Raw genomic sequence first — 25,011 nt, 5'->3', positions numbered from 1 at the left:
AATAGCTCGTCCATAAAGCCTCGATTTCTGTTTGCACCAGAACAATTTTCCCTTCTACTCACGACACCGCGGCCAGAAGCTCACGGCAGATAAACCTTTTGGTAAGTCAATCTGTTGTTTTTTGCTACACCCAACCGCATTGGAATGATGTTCAAAATAGCATGTATTACCTGAAAACACTTTGATGTACCTTTTTATCACCAAGATCTCTGACTCCAAACCTCTCGCTACCATTTCTTTCTTCATTCACCCGGATGGGAACAGTCAAGCTAACGAGAGAAAAAAAAGTTATTTGCTTAGGGAATCCATCTTGACCATTCTTCTGCCGCCATGTCATCCATGCCGCGACCCCCAAAGGGGCACTTCAATGTCCTGTACTTTGCCGGGGCGAGCTCGTTCACGGGCAAGGGCGGGGAGGCGCTACCAGCACCTCTACCTCTGGGGAAGCTCTTTGGCGAGCTGGAGGCGAGATACCCCGGGATCAGGTCCAAGATCCTCGACTCGTGCTTGGTGACTGTGAACCTTGAGTATGTAGATGCTGCGGACGCGGACGCGGACACAGGCGGTGACCAGGGCCTGACGATCCAAGAGTCGGACGAGGTCGCAATCATCCCGCCCGTCAGCTCCGGGTGAGGTGTGATGGCGGGGCGCGCGACGTTTGGGCACATTTGATGATGATGATGACACTGCACTTGATTCCCTACCCGTATTACCTACTGCGTACTTTTGATCTTGGGGAGCGCACTATCCAGAGCCGCCATCATAGGCAGACAGCAGCGGCTCCCTCTCCCTCTCCCTTCCCCTTCTCCCAGTGCCACTCCGCACCCACACCAGGCGCCACTGCTGCCTCTCCCGCGCGTACCGCCGCACCCTCAGAGTCGCAAGCACCGTGAGGAAGACGAGCAGCACGAGCAGGAGGGTCGACGCGACGGAGACGATGGCCGTGAGGGCCGTGACGCTCGAGACGCTGCAGCCCAGCGGCTGCGTGCGCAGCTCCCACTGCTCGGCCGCGGCGGGGCATATCTGGTCCTCGTAGGCCGGTGCGAGGAACGGGACCTTGTGAGAGTTGGGCACGCAGGACCATGTCTAGCAAGCCCGGCCGGGATATGTGTGAATAACGTGCCCCCATCGACAATACTAGTGGTATGTGGGAAGCGGAGGCAGTCAACTCACGAATGGGCACCAGCTACACTCGTCCTCGGCCAGGCAGCCACCGCACGAGCTCTGAAGCCAGCATCGCAGCAGGTGGTGCTTGCGGCCTTCAGCGACGGTGAAATTGTTGCGTAGTGCGTCTATCGTATCCGAATCCATTCAGATCATGGGGGCGAAACTCTGCTCTTGAAGCATTGTTTCCGAAGACAAAAGCTCTCTTCAAAAGTGAGGCGGCAGCTAAGGCTGAATTGATGCACGTAATGCTGCGGGGCACCTCTGCGTGTGAGTGAACAGACGGCCCGTGCACAGCATCGCAAAAACCTCCTACCCTGTATCCAACAACTCAACTCCATGATATAGACGATGGCTTAGTTAAATATAGTACATTTATTGCTTAACAAGTTCACGAGAACCACTGTATTGATATCTACGAGCGGATGGCATCGATCGCTTTATGCAAATAGGTCACACGCCCGTCGAATATCTTGGGTCAAACGATCATGCTGCTTCGCTTTCCTCATCTGCGACCTCTTCTTGTGAGTTCTTTGATCCAAGTCTTGTCCAGGTCGCAAGTGGGCCCCAGGCGCAAAGGCCGCCAGATCGGCAAGGAATTGTCGAATGTGCACACCTGTCCTCTCGTAGACCAAATTTCTGAGGCGGTCGTCACAAGCTGATGCAGTCACAACCTGTAGCCCCCTGAGGACATGGCGGTCGTTGACCTCTCGTACCTCTGGTCCCCCTCGGATGCGATGGCGAGGGCTTCGGAAAGACGATGATCTCACGGGGACACCTGGTCGCAGGGTTGAGAGATCTCTTGTTCCATGTGGCCTAGAACTCTTGGACGAATGCGGGCCAAGATGGCGGTGTCTAACTTCCTGCGCTGCCGGTGCTGCCTTGCTCGGGGGAGTACTATCTCCCTGGCTTGGTTGGATTTTGCTGGATTTCCCCTCTGCTCGACTGCGTGGTCGACTAGAGAGTCTCCTTGCACGCCCAGGACCAAGTCGAGCCTTGGTCTGTCCAAGAGTTGCCGACCGTCGTCGAAGCCCCGTAGGTCTTCTGGAACGTCTAGAGAGAAGTGTTGGCACATGTTTCACTCGGCGTGCAGGGCTTGCGCTTTCTGAATTGTGGCCTGAGCTGGGAGAGCGTGCATCGGGGTTCGGATGCATTTGTTTCAGCTTATTGGGTTGTCCTGGTGTAGCTGGAGACTTGGGCTGCGCCGAAGTAGAGGTAGACATATTCTTAACGGTCCATGCGCTACCACTGCCAGCATCCTTGCGGCCACTCTGAGGTCCACGATTTGCGCCCTGATCCTGTTTTCGAGAGAAGCAAGGAAAACAGCGGGACGACGTGGATTCCGGGACTCCCGGGACAGACCTGTGCTTCCGCGGAGGGATAATTGGTACCTCGTCAATCAAGGAATTCCTGCAACCCTTCGTGTTTTTGGAGCCCGCGACTTTGAGATGAGATGGCGGCGAGCCATGCTTCACCTCCGGAAGCTTCGAGGTGGCCAGGAGGAAGTTGGATTCTGGAAATGGCCATCCCTTAACGTAGTTGGGTGGGATCGGAAACGAACCTAGTCCAATAGACGGCTCGGGAGGCTCGAGAGACTCGTACAGGCTGGAAGCAGACGAAGTAACAGGAGACTCTGGTTTGGCCGCAAGGGACACCCCTCGTGGATGCTCGTCCGGAATGCCCAGGGCTGGCTCGATGAACTTGGCCTGCCGAGGGCCCTGATGTATAACCTCCGTCTGGATGGGATGCTGAGTTTCGGGGACAGATGGGAGGTTGACCATCGTGACTGCGTGCAGAGGCTGCTTGGCCGAGCCCTCAGAGTGTTGTGCAGCTTCTGGTGTCCATCGAAGAGGCCCTTGGCTCTACCTGGAAGAGGCCTCGCGACAAGGCAGGTATCCTCCATTTCGAGAGTCGCAGGAGCCGGTCGTCGCCGTCCTCGGAAGGAGGCACGGGGGGCTAGCTTTATCGGACATCCTTGATTCCAGGAGACGAGTAGGCGTCGAGCTGCCTGCGGCCCTTGCGCAGCAGATACTCGATGGCGGCAAAGTCGCGTTTGTCGATGGCCAGGTTGCGCGCAAACTCGGCTCTACAGCATGGACAAGTAAGTACGATATCCCGGAGAGCCACCTTGGTACCAGTGGATTTGGATCTGCTCACCTGGCAAAGTTTTCAAAGTGGGCGCGCGTTGCCTGCTGCTGCGTCAGTACCCAGTTTGCTGGTGCTGCTCGGGAGCATGGGGCCATGCTGTGTTACCGGAGGCTTCTTGCGGCTCTCTCGGAGGCATTGGCGGTAGAGGGCCAAGACCTCCTTCTGCAGACCTGACAGGCGCATGGTGTGGGATGACAGATGTTGGTGTTGGGGGTAATATTTTGTGCACGAATATGGCGCTGGAGACGCTGACTCTGTTGGATGGGAAAAAATCGAGGAATCCCGGAGCAGCTCGCCTGGACTTGTGAAGCTCTAGTGGAGACGCAAGAGTTGGTTCGGCTGTGGCCCGTCCTCCGGTACAATCCCGTACTACGTATCCGTAAAACGTACGGGAATTTCCACCAGTCACCAGCGCCAATTGGCGGTCGATGCATTATCGGACATGACCAGGCATTATCAGTGGAGGAGCTACGGGGTACGAGTACATCATACACCCACCGCTAGGCGTCAGCGGTGCTCCGGCCATGTCCCCGATCACGCCTCCGGTCGGCGGGTTTTGTTGTTATTATTATGCCAGACCAGACCCATCCGCCCTCATGTGTGCTCCGCGATGATTGATGATTTCCTCCTCACCTTGGACCATTCTTTCTTGAGTCTTATTACCATCTAGCCAGCCATATCCGTCACCATGGGGTCATTCTCGGTACGGCCGCCAAGCATCACGGCCCCCCTCACCCATCTGCCATCTCCATAATACCACTAACACCACTCCCAGCGCCTCGTCCGCTTCGTGGCCAAGGGCGGCCGCACCTACTACGGCGACGCCATCCTCCCCCCGGGCGTCACCGACATCTCCAAGGCCCGCCAGGCCCGCATCATCGACGGCGACATCTTCGGCGCCCACAATGTCACTGACCAGGTCGTCGACATCCGCCTGCTGCTCCCGCCCCTGGCGCCCTCCCACACGGGCACCCTGCGCTGCCTGGGGCTCAACTACGCCCTCCACGCCAAGGAGACGGGCATGCCCGAGCCCAAGTTCCCCATCCTCTTCTACAAGCCCGTCACCTCCCTGGGCGCCCACGGCGACTCCATCCCCGTGCCCCCCATCGCCCAGCAGGGCTCCGGCCTGGACTACGAGTGCGAGCTTGTCATCGTCATCGGCAAGCGCTGCACCGAGGTGCCTGAGGCCGACGCCCTCGACTACGTCATGGGCTACGCCGTCGGCAACGACGTCTCCCACCGCGACTGGCAGATCAAGCACGGCGGCGGCCAGTGGTCGCTCGGCAAGGGCTTTGACGGCTGGGCCCCCTACGGCCCGGGAATCGTCAGCTCGAGCCTCATCAAGGACCCGCAGGCCCTCCGTATCTGGACCAAGCTGAACGGGAAGACGGTTCAGGTGCGTACTACTATCGATGCATGGACCGATGGTCTCTGTTTCACATGATGCTAAGTCAGCTACCACTGCAGGACAGCAGCACTTTGGACATGATCTTCAATGTCCGAAAGACCATCGCCTTCCTCAGCCAAGGCGTGACTCTGATGCCGGGAGATCTCATCTTTACGGGAACGTAAGTCATGGGCCCCCTTCTGATTCCGGACTGTGCCGTTGGCAACGACTGACGAGGGTGTGCTAGTCCATCGGGCGTAGGTATGGGGCGAAAGCCGCAGCTCTGGCTAAAGGATGGCGACGTTGTCGAAGTCGGACTGGAAAACGTCGGTACCTGGTATGTCCTCAATCGCTTCTTAGTCTTTTCCAAGTCGACCCCATCTCAGAGGATGGCGTGCTGATTACTGTGCCAGCACCAATAAGGTTGAGTTCACCGGGGCCAAGGCCAAGCTGTAGGTGAGGCTCCATTGGAAGATCATGGATCTATCCGTAGTCATGGTCGATCCGTCATCCGACCAAGCTAGGTAGGCACCGATAATCGGGGACACGTGTACTAGCCCTGCCCCCTGCCCCATGAATGACTTTTGGATAAGTCGAGAAGTAAGGGTAGACTGGCAAGCACGTTTATTAGGGGGTCCAATCAATTTATTCTAAGCATCCTTTTGAGCCTGCGTGTTGCCAAGGCCAGCTCGACATGAAGCACAGAGACTATGGGGTTTGGTACATTAGTCCCGCCCGCCCGAGGCTTGATTATCACATGAGGTGTCCCGCCGTTATAGAATTATTGTTGAGACGAGTCTTTGAGGGCTGAATGGATCCTGTCATGGCTTTCGACACCTTGTATCGAATTGAAGACAGAGACCCTGATGCATGTCAATTTCCGGAAAACCAACAGTGGATTGATTCATCGTGGCTGTTTATCGAGGTGCAAGTTCGCCACGGCGCCCGCATCGGCCTCCTGGACGATGGGGGTTTCTTTCCAGGCCGCGTCTTGGCTTCTGGTGCCGATTGCCCGGTGTTGGCGGTGTTGGCGAGCTCACAGGCCAACAAGGCGACCCTGGCAGTGGCTGTGAGCTGTGCCCCCCAAGGCGCTGCCCGCCCGCTTCAGGTTTGCCCACTTCAGCTCTGCCTCCACCAAAGACGCCCATAGGCACATCGTGGTGGTCAACTGGTCACCCACTACTGACAGCATGTCATTCGGCCCCCGGACAGTTGCATCCTGCGTCTGCCTGCACGCTTAAGATAGTCTTGATTAGGACAGAGGCTAATTCCAAGATGCCGCCTTGTTGGCTGACACCACGGCTGCATGTAAAGCTGCAGCAACCCGTCCTCCCAAAACCTCCCGGTGTTGTGTGCTCGTTGCTTATTATGAACTTTGACGTTTCACAATTTTACTTCAATAATATGATGTGAAATGGCCTCGACGGCATACCTTTATCCTCCGGAAAAGTCATACTTTGGCATGCTGCTTCCCATGACCCCCCCGGTCGTGGAAACCATGGCAGAGTCCTCGACCACTCGGTCGAGGGATGTCATGCCGGGCACCTTCGAGCCAGATGATGACTTGATCGATCTTCGCGACAATCATTTCGAGATTCTGGCCGCTATCCAAGAATCCTGGAGACAAAAGGACCATAGCGGTCCGTGGTCCGTTCATAAGCTACCTGTTTTGGATCTCGAAGGCGTCGACTGGCAGACCTACGCGCCTCCGGTAGCTCTGCGCAAGGCCCCCAACGTCACCTCCCTGATTCTTCTCGACCTCGTTTCCAAATCTATAGAGAATATAATGACACAGGCCTTCGAGGAGGTTCGCCAGAAACAGGAGGAAGAAGAAAAAAGGGCCGGTGTCGCTCGGCCTTCCAAGATTAGCCTCGATGATGGGGAGCCTTATCTTCCCATCGTCATTCGGGAAGAAAGGCCGCCAACACCACCGCCGAAGCCCGAAATCCAGCCAACATCGAATGTGAAATCTCCTAGCGATATTTCTGTCCACCGCGCTGAGGCCGTCAAGGCCGAGCTCCGGTCTCCGTCTGACAAAGGTCGCAAACTGAACCTTCGGCGGTTCTTTGGACGTGCCACCGAGAAAGGCAACGGGACGCCCGATAGTGCACGCCTTCAGGCTAATGGGCGCAAATTCCTGGGGTTTGTCAAGGCTGAGGAGCCAAGAAGCACGATTTCTTGGGATCCCACTACCGGTCAGTACAAGCGTGTTCAACTCGAACCCCAGACAGTCTCTTGGGAGCCTGTCGCCGGCCAGCCCAAACGTGTTCAAACGAATCCCCAGACAGTTGCCTGGGATCCTACCACCGGTCAATACAAACGCGTTGAAGCCAAGTCCCAGGCTGGAAAAGCCCCCGGGCCTCCCGTTGAGCTTGTGTAAGACATTCTGCCGCTACCGCATTATGGGAACGAACGTTGCTAATAAGAGTCTTAGTGAATGCGTTTCTTGCCTAGATGATTTCCGCACCAGCAGCTTGGTCAAAGTTACGTGCCACAGCTACTGTTTTCAATGCTTTACCATGCTCATATCTACCGCCGTGCAGAATGAGCAGCAGTGGCCGCCAAAGTGCTGCCTCAACGAGATTCCCTTCCGCACGATCTTACAATATGTCCCAGGAGATCTCAAAGAGAGGTTCAGGGAGCGTTCTCTCGAATGGAACATCCCGCCTGGGGAGCGCGTCTACTGCCACCGGCCGGAATGCGGCGCGTGGGTCAAACCCGATCACATCGACCCGAAAGTGCGAGAGGGCCGCTGCCACCTTGGACACTGGACTTGTACTATGTGCCGAGGGGCCCGACACCCTAACCAGACCTGTACGCAGGACCCTGAGTTATTGTCGTTGAACCGGCTTGCTGAAGAACAGGGGTGGAAACGGTGTGGCAGATGCAATTTCTTCGTTGAACACAAGGAGGCGTGTCGCCACATGACGTGCCGCTGCGGGTATCAGTTTTGCTATGTCTGTGGAGCAAAATGGTGTACTTGCACCTGCACTGGTGACATGCTATCTCAGATCAAGGGCGAGGCGTCAACCCGACTTAGAGAGCGAGAGGAGCGCGAGGCTAGGGAGGCGGCCGAGGCGGAGGAGCTACGCCAGATTCTGGCACAAATCGAAGAGTTTGAGCGCGAGCAGGCGCTCAAGGCTGAGATGTTACGCCAGGAGCAGGAGAGACTAGAAGAGGAGCGACGGCAGAGGGAACTCGAAGAACGTGCGAGGCAGGAGAGCATCCGGAGGAGGGACTTGGAGCTCAAGTTCACGGAGCTGCGTAGGGAACTGGACCTGTTGCATGAGATACAGCAGGTCATGCTTGATGAAAAGCAGGAGGAAGAAGTCACCGCGTTAACCGAGGAGACGCAGGACGCCAAGAGCCAGCTCAAAGAGAAGCAGGCCCAGGAACGAGCAGACCTCGAGGCGCATATCCAGGACCAGATGTCGAAGAGGGAACTCATGTTCGAGGAGGACTTTGCGGTACGGTCAGCCGCAGAGAAGAAAGTAGTGGCGGAGTACCAGAGTCAGCTGGAAGAGTTCTGGTGGAACCAAGAGGACGGGCCGCAAGAGATCGAAAAGGCCATGGCGCCTCTGCGTGAGAGGATGACAACAAACTACCTAGCATGGAGGGACTGGAAGGACAAGGAGCTCGAGGCGTATCGCGAGCGGCTGGAGAATCGACGTCTGATAAAGGAGGAGTTTCTGTATAGCGCGAATGCGCGGCTGGAGGACCAGTGCGTGGAGCGGGAGGCTGATCTGCTGAGGCGGGGGGTGGCGGCGCAGAAGTGGATGCAGATGGTAACGCTGGAGAGGGAGAGGCTGCTGGTGGAGATGGAGGTGGATGAAATGGAGGGCGATGCAGATAGTCTTTTTGCGGGAGATGCCTTGAGCAACTCTGATGCTGCTAGTGGGGTGCAGAGGCAGGAGCAGCAGAGGCAGGAGCAGGAGCAGGAGCAGGACGTCAAGGCAGGTGCTGGCGACGGGACGATTGTGATAGCGGTCTGAGACACTCGCACACTAGCATTTTTATACCCCAGTTTTTAATAGTGCAAAATAAGCATTAGATTTCATAAGACTAAGTAGTAGTACTGCTTATAGTCCTACTAGGTAATAAAATTATCATGAGTTGAAGAGTTCAGGTACGAATACCAGCAGTGCTAGTGATATCGACCGTGATGGAGGGGCATTTTCACACGTAGTCGTTTGCCCCGCGGCGGGCACCAAATCCTCAAAATTTCACCACCTCACTCATGACTCAACCAACCGCTTCAACATCATCCATCATCTACACCAGATGAGAAGGCATAAGAATACGGACACAGAGAGAACGAGAGACCCGACATGACGCCAACCTGCGGAGATGGCGACTCCAGCCAGTGAGTGACACCTTCAAGTCTGAAATTGGGATCCCGGGCTGATATTGATGTTGCAAGTCCCCTCAAGTTGTTCGATGTCGCGCGGAAGCAGGACAAGTTCCTCTCTGCGTGTGCGCCCATGGTGCGCTACAGCAAGGTAGATAAACTCTTCTCATAAGATGAAGACATCGGCGGCTGAGACATGTGACAGCTCGCCTTCCGACAGACTGTTCATTACTACGGTACCGACCTGTGCTGGACCCCAATGATCCTGGCCAAGGAGTTCAACCGAAGCAGCTTTGCCCGAGACGGGGGTAAGCCCTCCTCCTCATCTACCTTGATCTGGACCTATGCTGAGCCTGACTAGATCTCACCATCTCAACCTCAGGTCCTCAACCCCCGACCATCCTCCAGTTCGGTGCCAACAGCCCCTTGGAGCTCTCGCGCGCATCCTCCCTAGCTGCACCTTTCGTCAACGGCGTAGATCTCAACTGCGGCTGCCCCCAGTCGTGGGCATGTGCCGAGACGCTGGGAGCCGCCTTGATGAACAAGCGTGAGCTTGTGCGCGATATGGTCGTTGAGACGAGGTCGACGTTGCGCCGCGAAGGGTGGGCGGTTGGTATGGATAAGGACATGGATAGTCCCAAGGGAAGGAGTGTGAGCGTTAAGATCAGGGTGCATGATGACTTGAGGTACGACATGCGCTATCCCCCACCCAAGAGGTTAGGGCTGTGCTAACTGCGATGCAGAAAAACTATGGACTTCATGGATACTGTAATAGGCCACCCCCAGAACCGCCAGGTCGACTGGATCACCATACACCCTCGGACACGAAACACCCCGTCCACGACTCCCATCCGCTCCGAGGCCCTTGAGATTCTCTCCTCTAAGTACGCCCCCATCCTCCCTGTCCTCCTCTCTGGCGACGTATTCGACATCAACTCCCTCCCCTTCAAGCCCTCGCCCAATCTGCCCACCGACCTCTCCACACTCACCCTCAACGACATCCTCCCCCGTGACACCGCCGCCGCCCCTGATACGCGGGAAGACGTCCCCCGCCCCAGCAATACCCACCTTTCCGGCTTCATGTCCGCCCGCGGCCTCCTCTCCAACCCGGCCCTCTTTGCCGGCCACGCCACCTGCCCCTGGGAGGCCGTCGAGCGCTTCATGTGCAATGTCGCCCACGCCCCCATCCCCTTCAAGCTCACGCTACACCACGTGCACGAAATGTGCTCCCCGGGAATGGGCGCAGATAAGACGGCTCTGCTGACTAGGAAGGAGCGCGCGGAGCTCAATGGACTGGGAAGCATGGTGGAACTGGTGGATTTCTTGGATGACAAGATTGAGGAGCATACGGGCCAGGTGGGCGGTCTTAGGAGAGATTTATGATAGATGAATAGAATAATACCACAAACCAAGAGATGAACTTTCGGATTTGAGTAACCATGGTATCGTTTTCCAAGGTCAACGTAGCAATATGAGGCGACTATACTCCATTCCTCTTCTACCCCCCTCCTTTTTCCCCTCCTTTTTTTACAGGCCAGCCAGTACACTTTGGATCCCCATGGTCCCAGAATCGTCTCTCCGCTGCACAAACGCTTTGAAATCAGCCTTGCTCAGCTTGCCGCGCGACGCCGATGGGCCCGACGAGAGGGTGCGTGTCTTCTCGCGCAGCGCCTCGGGCCCAACAATGAAGAGCGAGCCAATCTCGGTCAGCAGGTCGACGGCCACGGCCACGTCCTTGAGCAGGGGCCACTCGCGCATCGTGGCCACGTATTTGGCCGTGTCCTGCGCGACCATGAGCCCGCCCGTGGCGTTGACCTGGAACTTCTTAAAGTGCTCCAGCAGCAGCCGGAGTATCGCCAACGCAAGCTCGCTGTAGAACTTCTCGGCGTTCTGCCCGTCGATGGCCTGAGACGCCTGCCGGGTCGCCTTGGCGAGGAACGTGCAGATGCCTAGGCACGTCTGCGTCTGCAGCGACTCGAGCTCGCCATCCTTGGGGCGGAAGTCTTGCTTCTTCTGGGTGCCTAGGGACTTGGACACCCAGTTCGCAATCACATCGATGGAGACGCGGATGACGTTGTTGGTCTTCTTCTCGATGGCGTCGATTGCCATCTTCTTCTGTGCCTCCATATTTCTCCGCACAGTCATACTCGATTCGGCCAGGCGGATGAGCACTGTCGTGATGAAGCGGTCCATCATGGCGGTAATGGATATGGCCGGGCGTATTTCAGGTAGATAGGCTAGGTCGGGCTCCGTCTTGGCGCTTTCCAGCACGGTCGCCTGGTAGTACGCCGCATCGAGAGCCGTCTGGATATATAAGTGCCCCATGCTGGTCAGCAGCAGGTTGAGGAGAACGTTGACGTCCTTGGGCGTTTCCGTCGATGAGCCGAGCTCCAGAGTCCGCTGCACGCTCTCGGCCAACCACTTGAGCATCCGCTTTGCGTTGGCCAAGCTCAGTGTGCCGTCTTCATCCGACACCTCGATCTCGTCCTTGTTATCCCTGTCCTTTATTCTCGCAACCCGAAGCATAATGGCTTTTTGTGTGGGTGTGAGTTCCGACGAATCCAACTTTTCGATATACGCGTCCTTGGCGGACGACATGAGCTGGTTGCCCTGCTGTGCCAGAGAGGCCATGAAGCCTGTCGGGGCCTTCTTCTTCTTAGAATGATATATAGTAAACTTGAAGAGTAGCGAGCTGTACATTTCCTCCAAGCTCTTCCTCTCGCGCTCAATGTATGAGTTTCCGACCAAGTAGGGGACGAAAAGCTCCTCCATTTGCTGATCCAGGGTCTGGGCTATCTGCGCAGAGCAGGGTTCGGGATGCTCAGTCAGGCCGTGAGCCTTGAGATCTTCGATCAATGAGCTTATATAACTTCTGGAGGAGTGTAATGACCTGAGGAAGGCCAACGATGATATCGTGTCAGCCTTGTCCAGCACCTTCTCCAACCGCTGCTGGATGGATTGCTGGAAAACCCGCTGGATGAACTTGGCAAGAACTGTCTCGTAGAATGGGAACGCCCGTTTGATGATGAATGATTCCTCCTGCATGACAATCTTAACCTCGTCAATGAGCGATTGCAGACTCGGCTCAACTCCAGGAGGCTCCGAATCCGGATCAGCCAGCTGATCCCACGTATCGCCATCAGCCGTGACCTCGTCGCTCATCAGCTGATCGCGGTCGATGAAGAACTGATGCTGGTTGACAAATGTCGCAATGACGCTGGCTCCTCCGTTGAAATCATGCAACACTTTCGAGCACTCCATCATGTCGTCAAAGTTTTGGCGCCGGTAGCTATTGTTAAACTGCTGGAGAAGATCTTGCTCTAGTGTCTCGGAGAACTTTTCGAGGGCCTCACGCGTGTTGTGCGCCTTGCCCGCACTGTTCATGCCATTCGGGGAGCCATTGTTCTGGCCCCAGGAGCCTGGATCCAGCCGCTGGCTGATCCTCATCAGCTGACGGGCAATCACGGCGCATCGGATTTTGTTCTCGGAGCCTCCCTGCCGCTGGATATCGTGCAGCGACGTGAGCTGACCTGTCTCGCAGACTTCGTTCCAGCATTGTATCAGGAAGATGGCATCCTGGGCGCGTCTTCGTTTCCGGTCCAGCTCCTCCAGCTTCTCGCCGATCTGCACAGCAACATTTCCCCCGCCGTCGGACCTAGAGTTTGAGTCGTTTGCGCTGGTGCTTCCCGCATGTAACGAGACGTCGAGGGCTTCGAAGGAGGTCATGGACTGGTCAAGCTTGTTGCCTAGGGTTTCGAGCGTCTGGTCATGTTGGATTTCGGCGCGGCGGACTTGCGTCAGGAGCTCCGTCTCCTTCTCCTGAAGCTCTTCGCTCAACTGCCCGAGTTGCGAGAGAGCATCTGCGTACTCGGTCAATCCCAATCGCACCCACGCGCTGAGCAAGAGCCAAGGGGGAACGTACTCTCAAAGGTCCGGATGAGGGGCTTCGGGTCAAAGGCACCTTGGGAGGCGCCTGAGCGACGGTTTATTGGAACGGCGCTTTCAGCAAGGCTGTCGACAAAGTCGCGCACGATAAAGTCCTCGCCAGAGAAGCTGTCCAAGGTAAAGCTTGGACCCTTGGGGAAGAGGGTCTTGGGACCCGAGCTTGAGCGTTCCATGGTGGGATTGCCAGCGCCGCAGATCACGAATTGTGTGGACTACATGTGCATGGAGGGCTCCGACTCGAAGAGCCGTCCGCCGTTTGATGGAATGGAGGAGGTCTGGTTGTTGAGGATGTCGTTCGCGTCAATCGCATGCCCACTCGAGTTCCAGGTGGCGGCCACACAAAGTGCCATCACTCTGACACTCGCACCTCAGCATGTCCCAGCGATCCAATCCATTCCAGGGAGGCCCGTCAGCCCCTCCAGCGCCTCAACTGCGCCACATCTAATACGTCTGAGAGGCTGCCAAGCATGCTGGACACGACGCTGGGTCGTTTTCAGTGGAACACTGGTTGATCTCGTCGTCACTATCGCAGCAAACCGCATCTCATTGCCTCCAACCCGTCCCTCACCTTGCGTCAGCTCCCGCCCTTTGGACCTCGGCTTGGGGCCACGACTCTCTTATTTAATATAAATCACCCTTCTTCCACGACTGCATCTTGGCTGTTTCCGTTTCGACACCATCGCGCTCCTAGCAAGCCCTGCACTCTCCGCTGCCGATTCCACACTTAAATTCTGAAATCGTTACCTAGCCACCCTCCCGGGACTGCAGGACAGTCGCCATGCCCATCTCCGTTCGAGACACACGGTCCTACCGGAAGGACGAGAAGCTCCAGCATGAGTTTCTCACAGACGAGGAGAAGCGGCGGATAATGAAGGTGCGTAACCGTTTGTCCATCCCATGACGGAATCGTTCCCTACTGACATCGTCTCCGGAAAGAACACACTCCCCACCCCGAACGAGCAGGCAGGCATCTCGACCCTCAGCACCAAGCCAGAACGGAGATCAAGGCTGGGAGTCCGGAAGTTTGTTTTGAGCCAGCTTCATCTGCTCATCTTTGCTATGATGCACGGCATCTTCTCCCTCTACATCCGGATTCGACAGGCGTGCAACCTTGTCCGGTACCAGATATCCTCCGTTCTCTACTACCACCATGCGACGCCCCAGTACATCCAGCGCGACGTTACGGGGTTGAGCAAGAGACCGAAGCACCTCAGCGCTATTCTCAAGCCGGAGAATCGCAGGGTTGCCGCAGATCTTGAACGGTTGATAGACGAGACGGCGGAGCTGGCGACGTGGTGCGCCTGCGCCCAGATCCCCATGCTCTCGGTGTACGAGAAGACTGGTAGGTCGAAATGCAAACTGTGGACACGAACGTTTGTAGCTAATTCAGTTCCAGGCATTCTAAAGAAGCACATGCCCCGCATTTATGAAGCTACGACTCAAAAGCTGGCCTTTTACTATGGAGGCGAGCACCCTACCCTGGCCGTGTCTTCGCCCCATAGGGAGAGCTACTCGTCGCCGGACATGGACAACAATATGGGCCACCTGAAACTCCACCTGATCTCTGCTCAGGATGGCAGGGAGTCGGTTGTCGACCTCACAAGAACCTTAGCCGAAATGTCGCAGAAGGGAAAGCTCTCCCCTCAAGATATCACCATCGAACTTGTCGACAATGAGCTCTCTGAAGGCATCATGCCCGAGCCAGATCTGCTTATTCTCTTCGGGCCCAACATCGAGCTCTCAAGCTACCCGCCTTGGCAGATCCGACTAACCGAGATCTTCTGCCTCAACGATAACCAGTCATTTGGTTACCAAGTTTTCCTGAAGGCCCTTCGCAATTTCTCCAGTGCGCAGATGAGACGGGGAAAATAGAAGGCTGGCGAATCGGCAGTTGGTTCACCTTTTTTATTAATGTGGGATAACCTCTAGATCGAGATACCCTTAGCTTTTCCATAGCGACATTTCGCGTTTATCCTTGTCCCATCGATAGACTGGGCCCGTCCCGACGTTGTAGTTGTAATAGTTTTCCGTGCCGTCCTTGACCATGGCCCTTCGGAACGTTATGTTGATCCTGCCGCCGTCTTCCTGATTCTTGCCTGTGCGCTTGGGTATCGAGTGCAGCCAGTTGGACTGCGTCTTGCCTCGCATGAGAACCATATCTCCGCTCCCGAGCGGGAGCTTCAGCGACTTTGCGTCAGCTCTGTCGTCACGCTGTGGCGTGGTTGGCTTGTGCTTCATGAGAAAGTCTCGCCTGGCGCCGAGCGAGAAGGAGGCTATGGCAGGATCCGGGCCGAGAAAACGCTCATCGTCGCTGTGGAACGATATGCTGTCTGACCCAGAAGCATAGTAGTTAACGAGGCAGAAGTTGAACTTGCAGCCGGTTGCGGCCTCGGTGGACCAACGGAGGTCGTCCAGGCACTTGGGGATCGGTCGGGGAGGGTACCTATCGTACCGCCTATCGGATACCTTGACGCCCATGTTGGCATCCACAACACTTCCATCTTCTTGAAACCTAGAGGTCTCATCTAGACCGAATACCGTTGTCCATCTTAAAGGCTGTGAGTGGGTGCAGGGTCGTTATGCTTCACGTTGGAACCCACCTCGGAGTCCGAATATGGGTCGCAACTCCTCCGCGTTTGATGTCATACTCCACACGGTAAAAGGGAAGCTCTGAGCGGAGAAACTTGAAGAAGTCTTTGGCAAGATAGCCTGGGATATATGGTTCAAAGTACAGCAGATCAAGGTCTGGCTGGTCATTGATCTCCCTGCCGGGACGGGCGGGCAGCGAGACTAGTTCCCTGCTCAGGAGCGGTGGAAGCTCTGATATCGGGAATGGATAGTGAGGATTATGGGTCTTTGCAGCCTTTGTGACCGTCAGCATCGACTCCTGCAGGATCTTTAAGGGCGGTCAAGCTACCACGTCATCGTGACTTGTTGGCTCATCGTCCTCTGTCCGCGGTTTCTTGGGCGCCGTGCTGAAGAAGGCATCAAGAGTCCGCTTTTTCGACATGGCAGGTTCCGTGTAAATTGAGGGAACTGAAATTGGGTACACATACTAACTAACCACTACACTGCTATGGAGACGTGAACAGCTGTTCCACACAAGCTTGGTTCAGCCCCAGTTGAGACATCGCCACAATTCCTCAGCCTTGCATGAGCGTTAAAGTCTAACCAATGGCTCGCGGTGCAAATACCAATCGGCAATAATCCCATACGAGTGCTACTGCTACTAGCAACCCAAACTTTAATACCCCCTTTTTTTTTTGTTGTTCAAAGGACATCGGGTCAACGTCCATGGTGGCAATGTGGCCACCGGTCTAGAGCCACGAGTCATCCATGCACCAAAGTCACTTTCGGCTGGTCGTTAATAAGCCAAGCTGGCAACATTGGCGGATCAACGCGTGGCTGAGCCATGGTTTACAAATACGATCCAATACCTATTCAGCTAGGGCGCATAGCTCCCGTTGCTTACTTTGGACGCGGAAGGAGTCGAAGGAGTGGCCTTTCGTTCACTACTAAGCCGGGCAAATAAGGCAACTGTGTCTAGACCCTGCATGGGGCCCAGGCATCCCTACTTTTAGGTACTCGTACTCTCGTAGGTATCCGTACATATCCACGGTGCAAGCTAAACTTGGGTCAGATATATCTGGCATTTCCACCAATATACTCCGTACTCATAGTACTCCGTACTGTGGATACAATCCGGGACTGAGAGATACGGTACCAAGGTACGCGTACGAAGTGCTCCACAAGCAGATTCCATTGGTTTCATGTGGACATGTGTTCGTTTGATGCTCGAGGCGTCAGCGGTCTAAAGCTCGTTTTCAACTGAAACCAGGACTGCCCAAGTTGTTGGTGAGTGGTGCACTGGTGCACTGGTGACCGCGGGGAGAGGCTGGTGCAACAGCCGAGAGGAGGCGTAAAGAGGAAGCGGTCGCCACCACCGTGGCCTGTGAGTGGCTGGATCCCCGTGGAAAGGGACACTTGTTCACTTCAGCCCACCAGCCCTCCAGCCCACCAGACCGCCTGCCGCACCTCCATCTCCACTGTTTGCAGGCGCTATGGGGTATTTGGAGGGTCCCTGGCCATTGTTGCAGTGGTGGGGTGGGTGGCAGGCAGGGTGGTTCTTTCAGGCCCGGACGGTTCTTGGAGCAATCCACAGCGCCGCCGCACTGCGCCGTTGCGTCAACAGGAACAAAGAGGTACGAGACAGGTGGCTACAAAACCGCCAGGTCTCTGCCCATCCCCAACTTCCCTCTGACCATCTTCCATTCAACACCCTCCTCCTCCCCCCCCACACTCTTCCCCAGAGCTTTGCATCTTATTGATTCGGCCTCATATCATACAGACGAAGCTCTGTGTAAACCCAAGCGCCCAAAAGAACCAGCCCAGCATGCAGCAGAAGCGTCTCGCCGCCGGCCTGTTGGCCGCCTTCGCCGCCTTCGCTAACGCGGAGTCGGACGTCACGCAGCTGACCGAGAAGACCTTCGAGGAATTCATCAAGGCCAACGACCTGGTTCTTGCTGAGTGTGAGCTTCCACACCCCTGACTGCTGCCGTTACCGTCCAATTGCTGACTTGTGGTGCTTGAATCTAGTCTTCGCTCCCTGGTGCGGCCACTGCAAGGCTCTGGCTCCCGAGTACGAGGAGGCTGCCACCTCGCTCAAGGAGAAGGATATCAAGCTCGCCAAGGTCGACTGCACCGAGGAGGCCGACCTCTGCAAGACCTACGGCGTCGAGGGCTACCCTACCCTCAAGGTCTTCCGCGGCCTTGAGAACATCAGCCCCTACACCGGCGCCCGCAAGGCTCCTGCGTGAGTTTGCCATTGGAATCCCAACTACGTGTCTTACCCCACTTGCTGACTTCTGATCGTCTAGCATCACCTCCTACATGGTGAAGCAGTCCCTGCCTGCCGTGTCCATCCTGGACAAGGACACTCTCGGCGACTTCAAGACCGCTGACAAGGTCGTTCTTGTTGCCTACGTTGCGGCTGATGACAAGGAGTCCAACGAGACCTTCACCAAGGTTGCCGAGTCGCTCCGCGACACCTACCTCTTTGGTGGCATCAATGATGCTGCCGCCGCTGAGGCTGAGGGCGTCAAGGCTCCCGCCATCGTCCTCTACAAGGACTTCGACGAGGGTAAGAACACCTTCTCCGAGAAGTTCGAGGAGGAGGCCATCAAGGCCTTCGCCAAGACTGCCGCTACTCCCCTGATCGGTGAGGTCGGCCCCGAGACCTACGCCGGCTACATGTCTGCCGGTATCCCCCTGGCCTATATCTTCGCCGAGACTCCCGAGGAGCGCGCTGAGCTTGGCAAGGCCGTCCGGCCCATTGCCGAGCAGTACAAGGGCAAGATCAACTTTGCCACCATTGATGCTAAGGCCTTCGGCGCTCATGCCGGCAACCTGAACCTTAAGACGGACAAGTTCCCCGCCTTTGCCATCCAGGACCCTGAGAAGAACCAGAAGTTCCCCTTCGACCAGGACGCCGAGATCACCCATGACGCCATTGCCAAGTTCGCCGAGGATTTCAGTGCTGGCAAGATCGAGCCCAGCATCAAGTCGGAGCCCATCCCCGAGACCCAGGAGGGACCTGTCACCGTCGTCGTGGCCAAGAACTACGACCAGATTGTCCTTGACGACACCAAGGATGTCCTGATTGAGTTCTACGCTCCCTGGTGCGGACACTGCAAGGCTCTGGCCCCCAAGTACGAGGACCTTGCTGCCCAGTACGCCGCTAGCGAGAACAAGGACAAGGTCGTCATCGCCAAGGTTGACGCCACTCAGAACGACGTCCCCGACGAGATCCAGGGCTTCCCCACCATCAAGCTCTACCCCGCCGGCGGCAAGGACTCCCCTGTCACCTACAAGGGCGCCCGCACTGTTGAGGATCTCATCAGCTTCGTTCAGGAGAATGGCAAGCACAAGGCCGGTGTCCCCGCCAAGGAGGACACCGAGGCCGCTCCTGCCGCTTCTGAGGAGGCCAAGGATGCTAAGGATGAGTTGTAAAGTTGGACAATTGTATAGCGTTTACAAAAAAAACGACGCGATGGCTTTGATGACTATTTCATGGGCGCCGGTTACATGGATCTTCTGGGACTTTGATAGTTTCCGGCAATATGGGTATGGCATTGTTTTTAATAGCCCAGAGATCAATTGACGATTTGTTGGTTCTGTGACATAGCTTCTTGATGGTCCTTTGGGACTGCGACGTGATGATATGAACATGGGCACTTGCTCCCATCAGTTGATGGTACTACTCGTACAGATAAAAGGCGGATGCACTCGACGATGGCCAATGCACCTTCCTACCAGCATGGCCAGCCGGCAAACATTGGCATAATTGCTACACGGTCCCCCCCGTGACAGTATTTTTTTCTCCTATCCCTTCACTTCTTCTTCTCCTGTACACGCTGCTCGAGGTTCTGGACATAGTTGGTGAGACGGGTGACGGAGGTCTGGAGGGTCTGGAGCGGAACGTTAGCTCCCGGACTATATCATAGCGAACGTGGTATTGCCCGTGTGTGCCGGAGTCGTGGGAGTCTGGGGGAAGCTACTGCGAGGGCGAGGGCGAGGGCGAGGATGAGGCCTAATAACGTACGTAGATGTCCTCGGTCAGGAGGTCGTTGGACGTCTTGTACTCGCCGATGAGGTACGAGTAGACGGCGGCGCCGGACAGGACGGTGCCGAAGAGGAAGCCGAAGAGCCTGTGGTGTGTGGACCAGACAGTGTCAGCAAGTCGCGCAACATGGTTTCCATCTGCCACCTATTACCTGCCAGGCGGCAGCGTCTTGGTGGAAGAGAAAGGGGGGGAGGTATAGGTATTGGGAAGCTCACCCTCCACGGAAGGCGCCCATGGGCTTCCTGGGCGGCAGCGCCGCCGAGTCGGCCATGCGTCGCGCCGAGGTGTGGAATGGGCGCGCGGCCAGGGCGCGGCGGCCCAGCAGTCTCGAAGCTCCCAGCATGGTCGGATGGGAGGGCGATGTGGGATGCGATGGGGGAGGAGGAGGAGGATGTCGGTTTCTGAGAGGAGGCGAAATGGGCGACGGAGGGAGGGAGACGGTCGATGGGAGAGAAGTGGATAATATGCGGGTTGGTCTCGTGGCCCAGCGTAGGTTGGCAGCTACGTCGGGATGAGGTGGAAGCGGAGCGGTGCTTGGTTCGGGAGATCGTGGGACAATTGGGGTGTTGTGATTGGTGGGGGGATGGAGCTGTCATTGGGGGTCACGGGGAGCCTACAGCGCTGTGCGAGTAACTCGTTACCTATCAGGAAACAGATTTATTAACCTTTCAAATGTCAAGGCACATTCGCCTCCAGCAAACTTGAGCTAACCCATTGCATCGGGGCACTACTCGGTAGTAGTTCTATCACAGCTTCGCCTGCGCCGCCTTGGTCTTCTGGATTATCGACCAGGTAAACTCGCCCAGCGGCTTGAAGGCGTCGGCGTAGTTCCTGGCCTGCTCGTTGGTGGCTTGCCTGGTGGCGACCCTGGCGGCGATGCCCTGGCAGATGGCGGCGGAGCGGAACATGGAGAAGGCCATGGCCCAGCTCATCTCCGGGCGGGGGTCCCAGCCAGCCGCCTCGGCGTACCAGCCGATGATGTCCTCCGTGGTCGGGATGCCCGGTGTCACGCCTGGCTGGAAGCTGCTGCTGGTGTACCCGAGCTGCATGCCGACCGTGTAGAAGCCGTTGAGGAAGTTGGCCAGGTCCGATAGTGGGTGGCCCACGGTGCTCATCTCCCAGTCCAGGATCCCGATGACCTCGGGCCTGGTCTTGTGGAACACCATGTTGTCGAGCTTGTAGTCGCCGTGCACCAGCGTTGCGCGGTCCTTGGGCTGCCGCTTCTTGTCGGCAAAGAACTCGAGCATCTCGTCAAAGTGCGGGATCTGGCCGACTGGCTGCTTCGTCTCCACATCCACGGCCTTGGATTGCGCCTGTCGGGGGGCTGTTAGCCGGCGAGAACCTTCGTGCGACCATCATGAAGAGACTTACGGTGCATATCTGCTTCCACGTCGCCAGTTGACGATCGTAGAACCCGCTGCTCTGGCCAAAGGTGCTCAGCCCTGCGGCGCGGAAGTCGACGCTGTGGAATTTGGCCAGAGTGTAAACCGCAGCTTTCCATAGACCTCTCCGGTTCTCCGGGGGAATCCCAGGCATGGCGTTGTCCTCGATGATCCGACCGTCTAGGAACTCCATGATGTAGAAGGGCGTGCCGATGACGGCCTCATCCTCACAGAGACAGTACGTCTGGGCCACAGAGTCAGCTCAGTCATCCCGTCACCGCGGAACCAGACTTTCCTCCAAGCCTATTTATACCTTTGGAACCGGGACATCCGTGGGGCCAAGGCCAGCAATGATGCGGTACTCGCGCTCGACCTTGTGCGCTGCCTTGGAGAGCAGTTTGCCTGGGGGTTTCTTGCGGAGGACATAGCGCGACCCTTCGGGGGTTGTCAGCTGGTATGTTGGGTTGGATTGCCCAAAGCCGAACTTTCGAGATATGCAATCAGTCTCGCGGTATTGGATTTGTTACAGGCTGAGCGTCGTATTTACCTGCTTCACATCCAACGGGACCTTGATCTCAGGGACATTCTTGATGACGTACGCCTCCAGCGCCTCGACGCTGATGGGCTGTCTCACACGGCCGGCCATGGTGATGACAATGGCGACTGTAGCAAAGGGGTTGTGAGCTGACCTTCACGAGAATGGCCTCATGAGATCGTATCGCACTTATTACCCTTGCGCAAGTGCGCCTTGGATCGGTCCCAGCCCGGCAAGCGTTGCGTGAGGTCCGAGTTGGAGCAGTGCCGAGGCATGGTTGGGGCTCGGCAGGGAGCCCCGCTCCCCCCAGACATGGATGGGGCATGCGTCCCCAGCCTCTGGACAGTGGGGAGTGAACCGGGGTGGATCATGGAGAAGATCTCTGGGTGATACTACTATACATAGTGGTGAGATGTTGCTGTTGTGTTGGGGAGAGCTTAGACCCAATGCTCGCCTGCCTTGTTGCACTTGGCATCTAACTAGTATCTACAAGGCTGACTTCCTGTCACTAGCACATGATGGACTTTGAGCTACCAGCAGACCTGCAAGAGTACATATCCAAGCTCGATGCCTTCATCAACTCGGAGATCCTGCCCATCCAGCAGGAGAGCATCCAGTTCTTTGACCACCGTCGCGAGCCGTCGCGGACCCAGTGGGACAATGGCGGGCTCCCAACTCCGGAGTGGGAGGCCCTGATGGGCCGCGCGCGCAGCATCGCCGACAAGGCCGGCTTCTACCGCTTGCCGCTGCCCAAGCAGTACGGTGGCCAGGAGGGCTCCAATCTGTGGATGTGCGCCCTGCGATATCACATGGCCTCGCATCCCGTCTACGGCGGCGGCGTGAGCCTGGCCAATGACCTGCAGAGCGAGCACAGCGTCGTGGGCAATTTCCCCGACTTTCTCATGCTGTACCACTGGGGGAATGAGCAGCAGAGGAGGGACTTGATTCCTGCCCGCCTCGAGGGCCAGTTCCGTGCGTCTCCTGCACGAATATCTCATAATTTCAGGCCGAGTCAGGCCAGCGCTGACGCTCCCTCAAAGGCATGACCTTTGGCCTGACCGAGATACACCACGGCAGCGATGCTACTCACATGGACACCAAGGCTGTACCGTAAGTTGAGGCTCGCATACTTGCCGACTGCGCTCTAGACTCTGCTGACGGTAACCCAAGATGTAAGCTAGCAGATGGCTCGTCCGGCTTCAGCATCAGCGGGAACAAGAAATGGCAGACAGGCGCACACTCTGCCACCCACTTCCTCGTCTTTGCGCGGACGTCGGGCAAGTCGGGCTCATCACGGGGCATCACGGCCTTCATCGTCCCCAGGGGCACGCCCGGCGTCACTGTGGCGTCCTACGAGTACACGCTCAACATGCCGACGGACCACGCGACGATACTGCTCGAGGACGTGCGCGTCCCGGGGTCGGCCGTGCTGGGCCCCCTCGACAACGGCCTCGCCATTGCGCAGACGTTTACGCACGAGAACCGCATCCGCCAGGCCGCCAGCTCGTGCGGAGCGGCCCAGTTCTGCGTCGACCGCTCCGTCGCGTACGCCCGTGACCGCATCGTGTTTGGGAAGCCACTGTCGGCCAACCAGGCCATCCAGTGGCCCCTGGTCGAGCTATCGACGCAGCTCGAAATGCGTAAGCCAGCCAGCCCTCGTCTCCCAGCGTTTTAACAAGTGATTTTCCTGTTCTGACCGGAAGATGACAGTGCGCCTGCTGATCCTGAGGACGGCCAACGACATGGACCTGGTCCAGCGGCAGCACGCGGGCAACACGCAGGTGCCGTCGTGGGTGGCCATTGAGAAGCAGCTGGGCCACAAGATCAGCATGTGTAACTACTACGCCAACCGGCTCGCAACGCAGGCGGCCGACAATGCCATCCAGGTCCACGGGGGCAATGGATACAGCAGGCACCAGCCGTTTGAGCACATTTGGAGGCACTTCAGGCGGTACAGGATCACCGAGGGCAGCGAGGAGGTGCAGATGCGCAAGGTGGCTGGCTACCTGTTCGGGTACAAGAGCACGGGCTTGGAGGGCAAGAGGGGCAAGCTGTAGGAGTCATCGAGGTGGACGTCTTGTGTGTGTGTGTGTGTGTGTAAGATATGAAGAATACGTTGGTGAATGAAAGCTTGCAAAAGGTTCGCTCAATTGCTGGATCGAAACCGGGGGGGGGGGTCCTGAGCCGAGGTGGAGGGTTCGAGGTGGCGGATTTTCCTCCATTTCCCTTGGCGCTCTATCTACCTTACGTTTGTACTTCGTACTTGCTGAAGACGCGCCCCACGGTCCAAGTCCAAACCCTGAACTTCAACCCGCCAACCCTCCACCATGAACAACTTCGGCGTCGTCGAGCTCGCGAGCGCAAAGACGCACTTGGCCCCCGGGTGGGCGTACGTGCCAGACACGAGCGTCCAGTCCTCAGCAGCTCTGCAATCGGGGAGCCGCAAACGAGCGAGGAACGCGCCCTCCGGGCCCAGCATCGGCGACCTCACCGCGCGCCAGGAGGCCAGGATACGAAAGGAGGTCGAGGCTCTGGGGCGCGACGGGAGCAAGGACAATACGATACCAATACCCATCAGGCCCGGTCGCAAGAGTATGTGGCTTTCTCCTTGGATATGGGGTGCATGGGACGGAGGCTGACATTCACGCAGCGCAGGGCAAAACGGGCAACGTTCGCAAGATTCTGCAGTCGCAAAAGACATTTGGCAATCACCTGGATGATTTCCTGGCCCTCCAGCAAGCCGAGGCCAGCGCTGCCGCCGCGAGCGCCAACGGCCGACGACCAGCAGCCAGCAAGAGCGCCAACACGCCCGTCACTCGAGATGGCGACGTGCCCATGACCGACGCCGCCGTCGACCACACCGATTCCTTACCCGCGCTCCTCCCCCCGCCGTACGGCCCTCCTCATCCATCCCACCCGGGGGACAACGACCCGCTGCTGGTCTCGCGCGTGCCCGAGCCGCCCTCGAGCGAGGAGATGCGCGCCCTGCTGGCACACCCGCCCCTGACGTTCCTCGAGGCCAGGGGCACGTGGGACGACAGAGGCCGGCCGCCGGCTAGGATGTTCTGCGAGGTGTGCGGGTACTGGGGACCGGTCCGGTGCATGAAGTGCGGCACGAGGGTGTGCGCCCTGGACTGTCTCGAGACGCACAGGGAAGAGTGCGTGACGAGGTATGGGCTGTGAGGCGGGATTTGGGTTTCGGGGCGCAGCGAATGGTCATGGCGTTTTTTTCCCTTTCGGACTTGAGAGCATCTCTTTACATGATACCCCTGGATTGGATAAACATAAGGCATATTAATTTGAGTCTTTCCCGGTATCGGGTCAGGAGCTGCGACGTCTTCCTCGTAGTCACATTGTTCTCCTATTATCCATCCTCTAAGACGTGTGCCAAAGGACCAATGTGGCAGCTCGCAATTTTCATCTCAAATTCCCAGTGAGGACTTGCACAACAAGGCATCAGAAAGAAAGAGCATGAGTCAA

The 25,011-nt window shown here is 57.1% G+C and overlaps 13 protein-coding genes across 13 annotated transcripts; 8 read left to right on the top strand and 5 right to left on the bottom strand.

The window, feature by feature from the left end:
- Positions 1-339: 339 nt before the first annotated feature.
- Positions 340-633, top strand: ACO1O0_000362 (40S ribosomal eS28 domain-containing protein; the record flags this gene model as incomplete). The annotated part of the gene is made up of 1 exon (XM_083189861.1): positions 340-633. One exon carries the CDS (start codon positions 340-342, stop codon positions 631-633), a length of 294 nt encoding a protein of 97 aa, XP_083053720.1.
- A 2,493-nt stretch (positions 634-3,126) lies between these two features.
- Positions 3,127-3,495, bottom strand: ACO1O0_000361 (succinate dehydrogenase assembly factor 1; the record flags this gene model as incomplete). The annotated part of the gene is made up of 3 exons (XM_083189860.1): positions 3,127-3,250; positions 3,322-3,353; positions 3,418-3,495. The coding sequence occupies 3 exons, from the start codon at positions 3,493-3,495 to the stop codon at positions 3,127-3,129; spliced, it is 234 nt and encodes a 77-aa protein (XP_083053719.1).
- Positions 3,496-4,000: 505 nt separating this feature from the next.
- Positions 4,001-5,155, top strand: ACO1O0_000360 (fumarylacetoacetate hydrolase family protein; the record flags this gene model as incomplete). Its single annotated transcript, XM_083189859.1, is given in 5 exon segments — positions 4,001-4,015; positions 4,088-4,708; positions 4,780-4,880; positions 4,947-5,093; positions 5,113-5,155. The coding sequence occupies 5 exon segments, from the start codon at positions 4,001-4,003 to the stop codon at positions 5,153-5,155; spliced, it is 927 nt and encodes a 308-aa protein (XP_083053718.1).
- A 1,042-nt stretch (positions 5,156-6,197) lies between these two features.
- On the top strand, positions 6,198-8,691 carry ACO1O0_000359 (uncharacterized protein; the record flags this gene model as incomplete). Its single annotated transcript, XM_083189858.1, has 4 exons — positions 6,198-6,205; positions 6,227-7,073; positions 7,243-7,437; positions 7,711-8,691. 4 exons carry the CDS (start codon positions 6,198-6,200, stop codon positions 8,689-8,691), a joined length of 2,031 nt encoding a protein of 676 aa, XP_083053717.1.
- Positions 8,692-9,027: 336 nt separating this feature from the next.
- Positions 9,028-10,430, top strand: DUS4 (tRNA dihydrouridine synthase; the record flags this gene model as incomplete). Its single annotated transcript, XM_083189857.1, has 5 exons — positions 9,028-9,062; positions 9,120-9,183; positions 9,253-9,355; positions 9,409-9,763; positions 9,791-10,430. 5 exons carry the CDS (start codon positions 9,028-9,030, stop codon positions 10,428-10,430), a joined length of 1,197 nt encoding a protein of 398 aa, XP_083053716.1.
- Positions 10,431-10,574: 144 nt separating this feature from the next.
- Positions 10,575-13,165, bottom strand: SEC10 (exocyst subunit SEC10; the record flags this gene model as incomplete). Its single annotated transcript, XM_083189856.1, has 2 exons — positions 10,575-12,907; positions 12,970-13,165. The coding sequence occupies 2 exons, from the start codon at positions 13,163-13,165 to the stop codon at positions 10,575-10,577; spliced, it is 2,529 nt and encodes an 842-aa protein (XP_083053715.1).
- A 605-nt stretch (positions 13,166-13,770) lies between these two features.
- Positions 13,771-14,864, top strand: ACO1O0_000356 (ditrans,polycis-polyprenyl diphosphate synthase; the record flags this gene model as incomplete). Its single annotated transcript, XM_083189855.1, has 3 exons — positions 13,771-13,866; positions 13,929-14,334; positions 14,389-14,864. The coding sequence occupies 3 exons, from the start codon at positions 13,771-13,773 to the stop codon at positions 14,862-14,864; spliced, it is 978 nt and encodes a 325-aa protein (XP_083053714.1).
- A 69-nt stretch (positions 14,865-14,933) lies between these two features.
- ACO1O0_000355 (alpha-ketoglutarate-dependent dioxygenase AlkB family protein) lies at positions 14,934-16,002 on the bottom strand (the record flags this gene model as incomplete). The annotated part of the gene is made up of 3 exons (XM_083189854.1): positions 14,934-15,504; positions 15,593-15,879; positions 15,910-16,002. The coding sequence occupies 3 exons, from the start codon at positions 16,000-16,002 to the stop codon at positions 14,934-14,936; spliced, it is 951 nt and encodes a 316-aa protein (XP_083053713.1).
- A 1,383-nt stretch (positions 16,003-17,385) lies between these two features.
- Positions 17,386-19,001, top strand: PDI1_2 (protein disulfide isomerase PDI1; the record flags this gene model as incomplete). The annotated part of the gene is made up of 3 exons (XM_083189853.1): positions 17,386-17,521; positions 17,589-17,805; positions 17,870-19,001. The coding sequence occupies 3 exons, from the start codon at positions 17,386-17,388 to the stop codon at positions 18,999-19,001; spliced, it is 1,485 nt and encodes a 494-aa protein (XP_083053712.1).
- A 380-nt stretch (positions 19,002-19,381) lies between these two features.
- Positions 19,382-19,957, bottom strand: ACO1O0_000353 (uncharacterized protein; the record flags this gene model as incomplete). The annotated part of the gene is made up of 3 exons (XM_083189852.1): positions 19,382-19,459; positions 19,594-19,699; positions 19,830-19,957. The coding sequence occupies 3 exons, from the start codon at positions 19,955-19,957 to the stop codon at positions 19,382-19,384; spliced, it is 312 nt and encodes a 103-aa protein (XP_083053711.1).
- A 403-nt stretch (positions 19,958-20,360) lies between these two features.
- Positions 20,361-21,642, bottom strand: ACO1O0_000352 (phosphotransferase family protein; the record flags this gene model as incomplete). The annotated part of the gene is made up of 4 exons (XM_083189851.1): positions 20,361-20,927; positions 20,986-21,240; positions 21,310-21,480; positions 21,544-21,642. 4 exons carry the CDS (start codon positions 21,640-21,642, stop codon positions 20,361-20,363), a joined length of 1,092 nt encoding a protein of 363 aa, XP_083053710.1.
- A 404-nt stretch (positions 21,643-22,046) lies between these two features.
- ACO1O0_000351 (acyl-CoA dehydrogenase/oxidase) lies at positions 22,047-23,588 on the top strand (the record flags this gene model as incomplete). Its single annotated transcript, XM_083189850.1, has 4 exons — positions 22,047-22,503; positions 22,572-22,641; positions 22,702-23,171; positions 23,242-23,588. The coding sequence occupies 4 exons, from the start codon at positions 22,047-22,049 to the stop codon at positions 23,586-23,588; spliced, it is 1,344 nt and encodes a 447-aa protein (XP_083053709.1).
- A 270-nt stretch (positions 23,589-23,858) lies between these two features.
- On the top strand, positions 23,859-24,714 carry ACO1O0_000350 (zinc finger HIT domain-containing protein; the record flags this gene model as incomplete). Its single annotated transcript, XM_083189849.1, has 2 exons — positions 23,859-24,123; positions 24,182-24,714. 2 exons carry the CDS (start codon positions 23,859-23,861, stop codon positions 24,712-24,714), a joined length of 798 nt encoding a protein of 265 aa, XP_083053708.1.
- Between the last annotated feature and the right edge of the window lie 297 nt (positions 24,715-25,011).

The sequence above is a fragment of the Amphichorda felina genome (assembly GCF_050947745.1).
Source record: "Amphichorda felina strain 45539 chromosome Unknown scaffold_1, whole genome shotgun sequence".
In the NCBI taxonomy this organism is placed as follows: Eukaryota; Fungi; Ascomycota; class Sordariomycetes; order Hypocreales; family Bionectriaceae; genus Amphichorda; species Amphichorda felina.
The sequence above is the reverse complement of the archived record's forward strand: the minus strand, read 5'-3'. Positions and strand labels throughout refer to the sequence as shown.